This window comes from Parambassis ranga, chromosome 15 (genome assembly GCF_900634625.1).
Source record: "Parambassis ranga chromosome 15, fParRan2.1, whole genome shotgun sequence".
Classification (NCBI taxonomy): Eukaryota; Metazoa; Chordata; class Actinopteri; family Ambassidae; genus Parambassis; species Parambassis ranga.
The window spans coordinates 2,845,912-2,860,595 of record NC_041035.1 but is presented as its reverse complement, the minus strand read 5'-3'; the positions used below and the strand labels follow the sequence as shown (position 1 = coordinate 2,860,595).

At 40.7% G+C, this 14,684-nt stretch overlaps 1 protein-coding gene across 1 annotated transcript; it reads left to right on the top strand.

The window, feature by feature from the left end:
- Nucleotides 1–846: 846 nt before the first annotated feature.
- On the top strand, nt 847–14,404 carry LOC114447040 (B-cadherin-like). The gene is made up of 18 exons (XM_028423010.1): nt 847–1,215; nt 2,071–2,185; nt 3,579–3,667; nt 3,843–4,082; nt 4,998–5,120; nt 5,376–5,531; nt 6,716–6,860; nt 7,330–7,502; nt 7,681–7,809; nt 8,096–8,284; nt 8,543–8,787; nt 9,164–9,306; nt 9,424–9,515; nt 9,606–9,735; nt 12,451–12,669; nt 12,971–13,101; nt 13,180–13,323; nt 13,470–14,404. The coding sequence occupies exons 1-18, from the start codon at nt 1,165–1,167 to the stop codon at nt 13,683–13,685; spliced, it is 2,730 nt and encodes a 909-aa protein (XP_028278811.1). The 5' UTR covers nt 847–1,164; the 3' UTR covers nt 13,686–14,404.
- Nucleotides 14,405–14,684: the final 280 nt, after the last annotated feature.

Here is a 14,684-nt window from a genome sequence, read left to right as displayed (position 1 = left end):
CATGACCCCTGATGTAGAGTGTGAAAATAATTTTAAATTAAATTAAATTAAATTAAATTAAATTTGAAGCGCCATACACCAGTGAGTACACTGGAGGCTATGTGGGTAAAGTGCCTTGCCCAAGGACACACAACAGTGACTAGGGAGGAGTTCGATCCCAACCCTGCTATACCACTGAGCCACTGCTGCCCAATTGATGTATTTTTAAGTAATAAATATTACATAAAGCATACCCTATTGTTTGTCAGTGACAGAAACTTAAGGCACTCACTGCAAGTCACAGGGCAGGCAATAACCTCCAAGTCTCTGTCAGCTGATGTCCAGACAGTAAAGGGATGGATGGATGATGGAAGTGCTCTTTTCTTAGGGATTAATTATTGATGTTTATCACCACAGCCGAACGAGCACATTAAGAAAACGGTTTACTCAGCCTGTTATATGTAGCACAGTGAGGGGCTACGGTTAGACAGAAAGTTTGAAAAACTAAATATTCAAGTGTATATGTGTCCTGTCTTCCCATGAAAATCTGAATCTCATTAAGCTCTGTAAACACAGGGAACCTGACACTTCTGCTGGTGTTTATAGAGCGGCTGGTGGCTTTCATTGGGTTTCACGCTAATGACATATCAAACGCTTCTGGCCAGTTTAATGGTTTTACAAATAAAAATGGCTGCCATCAGCAGTTATGCTATGCATTTTTGTTTTTTTCCAAAGTACACACACCTCCTCTCTCTCTCTCTCTCGCACTCTGTGTGTGTGTGTGTGTGTGTGTGTGTGTGTGTGTGTGTGTGTGTGTGTGTGTGTGTGTAAGAGAGAGAGCTGTGTGTGAGATTCTCAGTAAGAGGAAATGAGACAGAAAGCTGTAGAATACAGCTCAGATGCAGGTCATCACGGCTGCGGGCTCTTATCAGCTAACAGAAACCCGTGGTATCTGTCTGCGCAGGTGTGTTCAATCTGTATGACCATATCAGGAACCCGGAACTCACGCACCTGTGAGCTGACGTCACCAGCTGAAAGTACCTGCAACCACTCGCGCAGCTCAAGGCTTTCAGTCGCTGAAACTACCTTCAGAACAGGAAAGGACGACGCTACGAAGGAATATATTTCTTCTTTTCCTTGTTACTTATTCAGCTTTTTTTTACGAGGAGAGGATTTTGCCAACAGATGGGGACCGCTCGGTTCGCGGTTTTGGGGGTTTTATTCGTCGTTTTCCAGGTGAGACTTACGCTAAAACCGGTCGCCACCCATTTCTAGCAAAACTAGCAAAGCAATTAATTAATGTTCATTCACTTATTTATTTACACATAGCTATTAATTTCAGCGTGACTGTAAACTGTTTGCCTGAATGGAAGTTATAGGTGGGTTATAAACTAATGGCAAAGTTGTATTTTAATAAGTATAACTGCTTTACGTATGTATAAGCGTGAATAGAATATTGTCATTTATACTCAGCTAAATTAAAAGATAAAAGTGCCAAATGACGAGCCACCGTAGTTGGTTTAAATCACATATTTTGGGCATTTTGAGTGTCCCTCTGCCTCGAGCAGGCAGCGGGTCCGCACGGGCCTCGCCCTTTTGTCGTTGATGACGTTGTCGGCAGGTTAAATTCCAAGTCGGTGTGTCGAGCTGATCGCGTGCAGACGTGTAAAGTCGTTAACACTGATTTAAAATTGTGTAGTAATCATATCAGGTTCTTCTTATGTATGAATTATTTATTATAGTTGAATATCAATAAAGTGTTTTGCCAGATTTTTATCATTAAATTATTTCAATAATCGATAGTAGTCCTAATTTAAAAGTGTAGAGATATCACATGTATAACTTTAGATGTGATGTGTAATGTATGTATGTAATTTTAACCTTTATGACGTAGTAGTAATATACAAGGTTTTGCCTATATGTGCATTTTTCAGGTTAGTTTTATAAATCCAATCAAGTGTTTGGAATCAGTCCAACAATTTACTTTTGTGTGCAGCCAAGAAATTGTTATTCAGTTTCACTTGTGTTGATAAGACTGTTTTCTTTTATTGTTATTTGTTTAAGTCCGTATTAAAATGCCTCTCCTCTCAGGCTTTTGCTCTGGAGACAACGGAAGAGCCAAAATGTGTACCTGGATTTGAGTCTGACATGTTGATATTCAAAGTGAGCCAAAAGCGCCTGACTCGAGGCACGAGACTGGGCAAAGGTAAGAGCTGTTCAAGACACTGCCTTCTCTCAGTCACTGAATGGATGGAACTGTTCATTTTTAATATTGAGTAAATTTGTAAATGTTTTGTTGTAGTTTGCACAAATCAAATGAAACCCAAAGCCCTGGATAAACCATGGAAGTGCTCTGACTTAGATGGCCATACACAGATTAGTTTGCATTGTTCTCACACGAAACATCCTCAGGTCTCAGCTTGCACTTGCTCTGCACCTTTTCTAATGCTCTTACCTACAGGCCCAAACAATGTCCCTGAGCCTGTTCTGCAGGCTTTTCAAATGGTGTCAAATGGCCACAGATAATCACTTGTTATATTTTTTCTAGAAGGGGATTACTAGGATTTATCGATACAGCTGTAGTTTCATCATCTTTTTCCTATGGTTACTTTTTCCAGAGGGCCCAATAGAATAACTTGACAGGGTATCTGTGGATCCTTAAAAAGTGTGCGCAAATAAATATATACATTACAAAAAATATAGAGGAAAACGATAAGAGCTGGGTAACAAGCTATACATAACTCAAAAAATAATTTGAGTAGTACACAACGCTTTTAGTTGTGTTTTTTTTTTATCCACCAATGTAGAGGTGGTGGGGTTTAAAATCGATACTGTCGCCAGCCACTAGGGGCAGTCGAGATCTTTTAACCTGCCTGTTATCTTGATGCAGGGGCAAACACAGGCTGTCAGACTCTACTATATCAGCCATCTTGTGTAGACTCACTGGGGACTGAAGAATGAATGTGAAGGAGCATATAACGAAATAAGTGACATCCCAGTCAAATGTATTGGTTAGTGTGTGCTTAGTCTTGGTGATGTGTTTAGTGCTGGTACAGTCAAAGGATGATGTCATGTGTTTGAGTGGTATTGTGTTTAGCAGGATGGATACAGTATAAAATTCAGCAGCTACAGTAAAGGGTAGGGAGCCTCATTTATAATTAAGAAAGCCCAACAAGTCAGACATACGGTATGCTGTCAAAGGAAGTCGGTACATGTCTATCTTTCTGTATTGTTTACCTGAGTTGGGTGCACTGCTGCAGACATTTCCTGTTGCAAAAGTCAAACTAGTTTTGCTGCTTTTTAACTCACAACTTGAGCTGGTGCTGTGGAGAGTAATCAAAGTCTAATTTGAATCGGTGTGTGCAGATAAAACTTTGAAACTAAATTGTGTTCTTACACAACATGGCAGCCGGCAGGAAAGATACACTATTGAGACCTTTGCTCCTGCTCTTGCCACATTGAATTATTTCTAAGCAGCCTATAATGAAGTCATAAGTGTATATGTTGACCTTCATGTCCTCTGCATTCATCCCTTGTAATAACCTAATTGTGTTTGGTAAAGATATGACTTTTTTGACATCACCATTCTCCCTTACCAGTGGGCTTTACGGACTGCACAGACCGGAAAAGATTCCTCTTCAGCAGTGATGATAGCCGTTTCATGGTACAAACGGATGGCATTTTAGTGGTGAGTAGACCCATAAAGATTTAATGGCTAAATTGCAGTTTCTAGTGCCTCCCTAGTATCACCATTTAATCTAGGCTCCTAGATAATCGATGATTTTTTTTTTTTTTTTTTTTATAATTTGGAATCAGTGTTAGCACTATGTGACATGTTTTTGTTGTTTTCTTTTGTCCTTAAGGTAAAGAGATTGATTGTTCTTCATGAAAGACACAAGGACTTTTTTATCCACTCCTGGGACTCAAAAGGTCAAAAAATGACAGTGCCTATTAGAGTATTACACCCCGGGCATCACCAAAAGAACCACCACGGGCATCATGAAGGGAACCACCACCAAAATGTTGAGCACCACCATGGAAACCACAAAAATGAAAATCATCAAAATCCTCACACAAATCTGGATTCTACCCATAACACAGAGGTAAGTTTTGAGGTAATATTAAATAAACATTTTGCAGGTCCCACACTGAGACTCTTTTTAAGCCCTTTGGCAGTGAAAAGGCTGCCATGCTCAATCGTGTAAAAATAACAATGGATTTACTGCAAATGTACATTTTCTGACAACACAAAATTGGACTATTTACCAGCCTGATTAAGCATCATCCTATATGCAGACCCTGAAGGTACACTTAGAAAAACATAACTCAAAAAAGATGGATTTTGTGAGAAAAGTACAAAAGTACTAGTATTTTCTGTTCGTTTAGTTCCACTGTAAAGTTTCAGCACATTTATTTACATTTAATTACTTTGTTACTATAAACTCGCTGTGTCACTCTGCAGCAGGAGTTTCATTCTTACACATAGCACTACAACATAAAGTTCATAAATTATTCCTGACATGGAAATATTTTAATTGTTCTTTACCATCTTTTTGCTTTTGACTCTTTAGCCAATAGCGTAAACGTGTCTGTGTCTTCCCCTTAAATGTGATACAATTGCATATAAAATGCAGCAGCTGTAGTTGTGGAATGGTGATAATCTGAAGATTGGGATGATATATATCAGTCACATTTGATCGCAGTCTGTATGTCTCCCGACTAGGGCTGCAATGACTAGTCGACGGCAAAATTCGTCGTCAAACTGTTGGCTTGTGCCTAAACTATTCAGAAACGAAATACCATCTCAGTGCAGAAGTTGTGTTCTGCTAAGGGACCGCACAGATCACATGTGTGACTATAGCCATCTTTCTCTCTTATCATTATCAAACAACCCTAAAAGTATCATTAAGGTAGTCGATGACTAGTCGACTATTGAAATGGTCATTAGTTGTAGCCTATTGCCGACTGCTGCTATGCAAATCCTGAAACATTTACGTGTTTTCCCAACTGATCCACAGGTGCCCGTTCTGCATTTCCCCAAGTCAAGTGAAGGTCTGAGGAGGAGGAAGAGAGACTGGGTTATTCCTGATCTCAGTGTTGCAGAGAATGATAGAGGACCCTATCCACTAAAAGTATCTCAAGTAAGAGGAACTAAAAGTACCTTTTAAATAGGAATATGGACTTTTACAAGGGTTTTCCATTGCAGCCCCTGTGCTACGGCTCAGTTGTGACTTATTTTGGTGTGTTTTTAAAAGGCACTGTTTCCAGTTTGTGCAAAAGACAAAAATATCTGTGCTAACTTGTATTTAAGTAGATTTTGCACATGGATAAATCTCTATCTATAATATCACTTCAGTCAGTTGGTGTGGTTTAACTGTCGTCTGGTGTGGTTCCAGATTCGCTCTAATGAAGACAAAGTGAAGAAGATCTATTACAGCATCACTGGTCCAGGAGCTGATCAGCCTCCTGTTGCCCTTTTCAACATGGACAGAAACACTGGTATTCTGTATCTCACAGAACCTCTTGACAGAGAAAAACAAGCCAAGTACACGGTAAACAGTCCTCTCTGGTTTTATACTCACATTACCACAGTTGAAGCTGACATGAATTTAAAATTATATGAGTTACTAATGTCTTCCTTGCACACATCTAATCTTGCAATCCCAGGGCTCTAGCATGCAACCTATTTTCTTAATGGTGCAACCAAAAATATCTGAAGTCGCACCAGTGCTACTAGCTGGTAAATAGATTCTCCACAACTCTGATTCAGGATTTCAGGTTTTGCTCGTTTGCCCAAATATGTGTTCACCTGAATGAGGGAATGTTCAGGGAGGTGGGCGCGTACGTGCTCTCAAAACTATGTCAAGAGTTACAATACATGGTTAACCGACGAACCCCCATTTTAGTATAGCAGCTAAAAGTGTCTTTCCTCCCCTAACAGAATGAAAAGGTCAGCTGGAGCTCAGCTTTAAAAACAGAGGAGACAGGAGAAACTTGGGCAAAGAGGAATAAGAGAGGATACATTAGAAATGGGTTGAAAGAAAATATAAATCTCATTAAGTAAAGGTGTATATAATTTTGAAACATTTTTTAATATGCAGGGCAGATGAGATAAGTGAGGAGCAACAGCCAGAAAATACAAAAAGAGGGAAAGGAAGTAGGGAAATGGTGAACGCTATATTCACTGGAATCTTCAGTATGGATTGCTGACATGCAGACTTGTTGGCTGGTTTGATCATAATTTTTAACTACTACTTGTGTTCATTAAACATGGTCCAAATACATTTTAGGATGATATGCAATTATTTTAGCCCGTTCATATTTCCTGTAATGGAGATTCAGTATTACTAAAACTCTGGCTTCGGCCCAGCTAGGCCCGGCAGATAAACATAGTGGATGTAGCTGCTGATGATGAGAAACTTTTTTGTAAAGATAGATGTTAAAGCCTGATTCCTCCAAAAAATATATGATGATTATGAGGCAAATGAAATACAGTGTTGGGTGTGATGCGGTGCACCTAAGAAGGGGGGGGGGGAAAGTTAGGCGCACCGGTGCTGAAAGTTAGTCTAGAGCCCTGAATCCTATAGAGTTGTAGCTTGAGTTTGTCGACACTGTTGTACTCACCCTGCTACTATATCAAAGCAGGAGCTATGCTATACTTTGGTTGAAGTAAAAGGTCAAATGTATGTTATACTATTGAACTCATGTTATATATGGACTTTGTTTTTGTCTGCAGTTTCAAGCACATGCTGTGGCAGAAGGTTCAGGAAATGCTGAGGAACCTATGGATATTGTAGTCGTCGTAATTGACCAAAACGACAACAAACCTATTTTTTCTATGGACACGTATTTTGGTGAAGTTCCTGAAGCCTCACCAATAGGTACTGTCACTGGATTTACTGTTACTCGAATGTCTCTGGCAGATATATCACATGACAGTAGCTAATGAAAGCAATTTAGTTTTTTTCTTCTTACATTGAAGATGCTCTTATCATGGAGCTCTATAGCTGTACATTAGAGCAAGAAATTTAACTAAGCTCTAAGGACCAAGTATATGTGTGTATTAATGTTATTTCCTATTAAATAAACAAATATCACTGCCAGTTTGAAGAGGGCTCTTCAGAGGTCTCCTGAACAGCCTCCATATAAAGGACTAGTTGGCAAAATTTAATAGAGTCCACTGTACTGAATAACATCCACATTCATCAGGTGCATCATCTGGTTAAAACGGAACTAGCATAAATATTGACCCCATTTACCTTCATTTAATTAATGTCTTTATTAATGTGTTCAGAAGTATTTCAGAAGCTTCTGTTCTCCACTTAAGTAATTCATTTGCTCTGTTCTCAGGTTCTGAGGTGACTCGGGTTAATGCCACAGATCTTGATGCGCCAAATAATGACAATTCGGATATCCGCTACCGTATTTTGAGCCAGGAGCCAAAGATGCCCAGTGATCAGATGTTTGACATCAACCCAATCAATGGATTCATCAGAGTTAAAGCTACAGGGCTAGACAGAGAGGTGAGCCTGAATCCTGCTACAGCTGGATTGGTTACACAAATGTAACCGGGTTTAAGTGTTTTCATGGGCACTCCAGTGTTTATATTAGATAAGCGCACCTAATGTTTTCATTGGACTTTATTGTTCATAAAATGTTCCTTCCAGTTCAGTATAACTCACTGTGAATCTCCTCCAACAGAAATACCCACAGTACACTCTGGTGGTACAAGCAGCCGACCTGAGGGGAGATGGGCTGACTGGACAAGCAAAAGTAATTCTCAAGGTGACAGATAGCAACGACAACGCTCCCGTCTTCACTCAAAACTCTGTAAGTACTGCTTTTTTGATTACTATGCCAAAGTAAATTAGATTGCAAACATTATATAGCACCTGCAAAGAAGCTAAAATTAGTATATACTTGTTCAGATACCACAATATATTTTTTTGGGTGTGGTTTTAAACGGAAATTTTGAAGCACTTTGTAAAAATATCCAGAGAATACCTTGTTGCACTGGGAAGTAATGAACTGATCTTTCATTTAATTGTTAATAAGCAAGCACAACAATCCCTAACTTCAATTCTGTGTCCCTCCACATCCCTTTTCATACTTTCAGTATGAGGCGACAGTTGCAGAAAATGCAGTGGATGCTTTTGTCGTTAAGATGTCAGTAACTGATGGTGATGAACCACATTCATCAGCCTGGAACGCCAAGTTCAAGATTGTTGATGGTGATCCTGGAGGACTTTTCCATGTGACAACAACAGATACAAACAAACAGGAGGGAGTCATTACTACTGCCAAGGTAGGAAGTACAACCTATTGCCCTTATTTAATATAGTCAAAAATAAATACATTTGGGTATAGGTAAAGTGCTTGTTGCATCAATTACATTTGCAATCTCTGAGAAGGTTACAAATTCAATTTGTTTTTCTACAATATTGTTAGCTGATTTTTTTTTTATGATGGTGGGCTGTTGTCTGTCATCTACCCTGCTGCTGTAACATTAAATGTACCCTCTGTTGGATTACGGATGATTTTAGCTTTCCTTCCATCCTACCAGGGTCTTGACTTTGAGAAGAGCTCCAAACACACTTTGTTGGTCACAGTGGAGAATGAGGTTCCATTTGCTGTTCCGTTGTCCACTTCCACAGCCACAGTAGTGGTGACTGTGCTGGACGTTAATGAACCTCCGATCTTCAGTCCAGTGAAGAAGCTTGTTACTAAATTGGAGGACCTTCCTGTGGACAGCGAGATTACACAGTACACTGCTTCAGACCCAGACACGGCACGCAAACAGACAGTCATGTAAGACCAACCTGAAATGCAACATTTAAGCTGTAATGATTATAAAATAAGCTTTATCTCTATACCTGCTGGATCTTGCACTCAAGTTATCACAAGTTATCTGGTTGTAAGCTTTTTCAGAAGAGTGTCTGACATGTTAATTAAATCTTGTTGATGTTATAGTAGCACCATTTCTGACAAGCAGCTCATATTTTAAGTTTCTGTTCAGTGTTTCCAGTCAACAGCTGTTAACATTCACCAGCTAAAAGTGATAATGGTTCATCACCAGACGCTCAATAAGGCTACACTCTGTATAGTTTACTGTGTAACACGATGTGCCCCATTGTGAACTTTGGACGTTGCACAACATTTACCTTTATGTGACTGTCTTGTCCAGGTATAAAGTCATCAGCGACCCTGCGGGCTGGCTGAACGTGGCCACAAAGACCGGCCGGATTACGGTGAAAAGCCACATGGACAGAGAGTCCGCCTTTGTCATGGACGACAAATACACAGCTCTCATTGGTGCATATGACGATGGTAGGTACAGCTAACTGCCAGCAAACTTTTTCTGTTTTTCTAGCACCTAATACACGTAACAAAAAACTTGTAAAGAAATGTTTACAAAATTCATTTGTTTGTGTGTTATCTCATCAGATGAAGTCCCAGCCACAGGAACTGGCACTCTGATCATTACTCTTGAAGATGTCAATGACAATGCCCCCGCTATTGTGGAACGTGTTATCACGGTTTGTTTCTGTAGTTGACAACAGTTGCTACTGATTAGTTGTTTTTGTTGAGGTTGCAAATGTGAGATGTAACACATGATGTTTTCTCAGGTGTGTAACAAAGAACCAGCTCCTCAGCTGCTGTCAGTAACTGACAAAGATAAGGAAGGCTCTGCTGCTCCATACAGTGTCGAATTAGCTGACCAGGTGAAGAACTGGACAGCTAGGATGAACGGCACCAGTATGTACACTTTTTTCAGTTTCCTTATTTGTCATAATAAACACTGAATTAAAGTTTTTCTTCTAATAAATAATTGTAATGTAAATTATAAATACAGATAGGCAGTGAAAGTTTCAATAAACCTGCATTAAGGTTTTTTGTCATATGCACAGCATTGACAGCAGGGTCATCTCAGCAATGAAATACTTGAAACAAGACGGCCAGGTATTATTTTCTTATGGAGAATCTGGGAGCTGTATGTCCAAATATTGTAAGGCATGTTTTCACATCAAATTATGTCTGTGAATGGCGCTACAAGCTGGGGCGCTTTTTTTAATCCCAAAATGGGCTGAAATCAGGGGTGCCCACACTTTTATGGCTTGCAAGCTCCTTTTTGCAATGACAAGTCAAAATAATCTACCTACACCAATGAAAATGATCAAAATATATTATATGTACAGGTTCAAAATTAAGTTCAATTAAATTTTCAGTACAAACATCTTTGAAATGTAGCAGCTACCGTAGTCAAGTCTATGTGTCATGGGGCAGGCTGTCACCCTGCAGCATTTGGCGATCTGTCCTGTTGACATGAGTGAACCTGCGTGTTAATCAAAGATCTTGTATATACACTAAGAGCCATCACTCCTTCGATCATTCACGCTACTGCATACACAAAAACCCACTATAAGTGGGACCAATATGTTTGGAAATGTAGATGATGGTCGAACATGAAAACATTTTCTGAATTGACCTGCACCTAGGTAAAAATGTCAATAGTAGAAAGTACAGATATTTGTGCGAAAATCTAACGAATGGAAGTAAAAAGTAGGCAGAATATCAAATTGTGGTGTAAAGTAGAAATACCCAAAAATTGTACTTAAGGTCACACAGTATTTGCACTTTGTTACTTGACACCAGCAGTTTCAGGTTTGTGTTAAAAAACGGTTCAAATTTCAATTGTCTCATTAGGGCCCGAGCACCGAATGGTGCAAGAGCCCTATTGAAACCCTTAGGATTATTATTTTTCCTTCCCCCCCTTAGATCGCATTTTTGGGGGCCTTAACATGCCCAAAAACTCACCAAACTTGGTAGAAAAATTCATTCGCTCGAAAAATTTTGAAATTTGCTGACTTTTGAAACGCACATATAAAAATGGCTCTATAGTGCCCCCAACGTGAAGCCCCTTTGGCCGGTTTGACACAGGATTATGAAAATTGGCACACATATGTATCACCTCAAGACGCACAAAAAAGTCTCTTGGACCCCCCCTCCAAACCCAACAGGAAGTCCGCCATTTGAAGGTTTGTGGCCATTTTTGGCGATGTGTGACCCTGCTGCCAAACTTTTCACGCCTCGCATACTTCATCAGATTGAGCTGAAATTCGCCGTGTCCACTCAGGACACCATAGGGATTAGACGCATTCCAAAACTCTTACAAAAGTCTGACGGTGTGGCCGGGGCGTGGCCTCAAAGTTTGACCATTTCAGAGGAAACAGGAAGTCGCTATAACTTCTTCGTTTTCTGTCCGATCTGTACCAAATGTCACATGTATGATCAGAGTCTGACCCTAAACACATCTATGCAACAATATTGAGGCTTTGACAGAGCGCCACCTACTGGCTACACAAAATGTTGTGTTTTCATAGGTTTTTCTGCCTGCCCCCCTGGCCTGTTTTGAGTAGGGTCATGAAAATTGGCACACATGTGTATCACCCCAAGATGCACAAAAAAGTCTCTTGGACCCCCCCTCCAAACCCAACAGGAAGTCCACGATTTTGAAATTTCTGTTAATTTTTGGCGATTTGTGACCCTGCTACAAAACTTTTCACACCTCACATACTTCATCCAAATCAGCTAAAACTCACTGTGTCCACTCAGGACACCATAGGGAATAGACGCATTCCAAAACTCTTACAAAAGTCTGACGGTGTGGCGGGGGCGTGGCCTCAAAGTTGACCATTTGCCATTACAAAGGAACTCACTGTATTTATTGCCCTAACGCGTAGCCCCGCTGGCCAGTTTGACACAGGATCATGAGAATTAGCACACATGTGTATCACCCCAAGACGCACAAAAAAGTCTCTTGGACCCCCCTCCAAACCCAACAGGAAGTCCACCATTTTGATTTTTTTTTGTAATTTTTACCGTTTTCTGACCCTGCTATAAAACTTTTCATGCCTCGCATACTTCATGCAATTGAGCTGAAATTCACTGTGTCCACTCAGGACACCATAGGGAATAGACGCATTCCAAAACTCTTTCAAAAGTATTACCGTGTGGTGGGGGAGTGGCCTCAAAGTTGACCATTCGCCATTACAAAGGAACTCACTGTGTTTTATGCAGTACCACCCATATACTTTATGCAATGTGGACAAAATCTTACAGTACTGCCATGGAGCCGAGTCTAAACAGATATATATGCTAATAGGATGATACGGTCATAGCGCCACCTACTGGTAGCAGGAAAGTTTGGTTGTAAACATGTGTTTGTTGTATATCTGTGGAAATGAGAGGAGGAGAGCATAGCACAGGGGAGTATAGGAGACAAGAGCATAGGAGAGGAGACTGCGATGACCCCGCGGATCGCAAGGTGCGCGAGGGCCCGCAATGCTGCTTGCAGCTTTAATTACAAAATGTTTTTCTATTTCTGTTTCATCTGAGGTCTTCCTGAAAAGACTTTTCTTTGCAAAAATATTCATAACTCACTGTGAAACATTTTCCTTGTCTTTATTATAGGAACTGGCATCATTCTGACTCTAATTACTGACCTGCCCAGTGGAATATACAACGTAGGTCTGAAGGTTACAGACATCGGCAATAAGGACCAGGTCAGCACCATCCAGGCCAAAGTGTGTGATTGCACTGGAGCAGACCCAGTCTGCAGTGATATACGAAAAGCTGGCACTGACCTGTCAATGATCCTGGGAATACTTGGAGGCATCCTGTTACTGCTGAGTGAGTCTGAGATTTGATTGTAGTTTGAAAGACCTTGTGGTTAGCACTGTCACCTCACAGCAAGAAGGTACCAGGTTTCTGTCTGGGGTTTGCCCATTCTCCCCAAGCCTGTGTGGGTTTCATTGGAGGTACTCTGGCTTCTCCCACGTTCCCAAGATGTGGGGATGTGGGGATTCTAAAGTGTGAGTGTGAATGGCCTCTCTGTTAGACCTGACCTGTCCATGGTGTCCCCTGCCTCTTGCCCTGGGATAGGTCTCAAGTTTCCTAGCCTTGTGGTTTTAAATTTGCGTTCTGCTTTCAGTGCTGGTGCTGCTCCTGCTGATGTTTGCGAGACGGAGGAAAGGAGAGAAGAAGGAGCCTCTACTGCAGGATGATGACATCAGAGACAACATCTATTGCTACGATGAAGAGGGAGGTGGAGAGGATGATCAGGTAAAGGACTGTCGTAGTCAGAACAGAATGTTTTTTATGGGCCAGCCAGTTAAACTACAGTGCTCTTTATCATTTCAGGACTATGATTTAAGTGTTCTTCACCGTGGTCTGGACAACCGACCTGAGGTGTTCAGGAACGACGTGATGCCAAACTTTATGCCAGCCCCTCAGTATCGACCTCGGCCTGCCAACCCAGATGAGATTGGAAACTTCATTGATGATGTGAGTGAAATACTCCAGACTAACTTGTCATTTATTATTGCTTTGATGAATTAGCTTACCACATTCATTATTGTCATGTTAGTGATTACTACATCACGACACAAAACATTCCCACATTATGATTCATTCTCTGCTCATGCCTTTAGAACCTGAAAGCAGCAGACAACGACCCGACAGCACCTCCCTATGACTCCTTGCTGGTGTTCGACTATGAGGGAGGCGGCTCCGATGCAGGAAGCCTCTCCTCTCTGAACTCATCGAGCAGCGGAGACCAAGACTACAACTGTCTCAGTGAATGGGGCCCCCGCTTCAAGAAACTGGCTGATATGTACGGAGGAGGGGAAGACGACGACATGCTGTAAATGTCCCTCAGAACATTGCTGGACGCACATGGGTTTGTGTGTGAGATTCATTAATGTAGCTCCGGAAAACTACTCTGAGCCACACATCAGTGGGGCCATAGTTTTTCTGAGTGGATCCTGGTTTGCCTTTTTAGTGCATTCCTATTAGCAGCCTATTAACAGCCACTGCTCAGATACCAAAGGATATTTTTTTTATACATGAGTTCCCTCTTTTGAATGGTTCTGCTCCGGATGCCTGTCTTTATGTCCCTGTTTGCGTTTTAGGCTACAGACAAAACTGCAGTTTGTTTTTGTTCAATGTTCTGGAGCCACAATGCAGAAGGTTTAGCCTGTGTGGTAGCTTACTGGGTGACAAAGACACACACAGAGGCTCGCAGTTGCACTGGAAACATTGTATGATATCAGCAAAGAATGGTACTGTATATTTTCTACTTTCTGTCTTTGTGTTTTTGTAGAGTTTGTACTGTTTTGTATTTCTGCTAAATGAATTAAATTGCAAATAATCACCGTGAAATCCAGATAGCCAAAGCTTCAGCACGCTGAATGAGTTTATCAACAAATGCTTTTTAAAATGTTTGATAAGCATCTGTTCAGTTGGTGTTTTTAGTGCATTGCAATATCAGCCATCTTGCCTCTAAAGGTACTTCATGACGAATTGCTGAATTTGTTTGTAAAATTAGTTTTTTTTTTTTTAAATAAAGTTATCTTAATATGATGAATTTTTAATAGTCTTGTTTATTGCATTTCGGAGCTGCAATTTAAGAAACAGGAAGTGTGACAAACCAGACGTTTCAGTCTTCCTCAAGTGATGGCTCACTACCAGTAGGTGTCAGCAGTGAGCTGTGTTATGTTTGTTTCAGTATCCCTAGTGGGAGGAGTCTAGACTCTAGGTGAGTGGAACATCATAATAAAATAAATAAAAGCTTTGGAATTTACTTTAGATTCCAAATAGTTCTGTAGGTTAAAGCTGAGAAGTCGAGATCTCTGACCTGTTGTCAC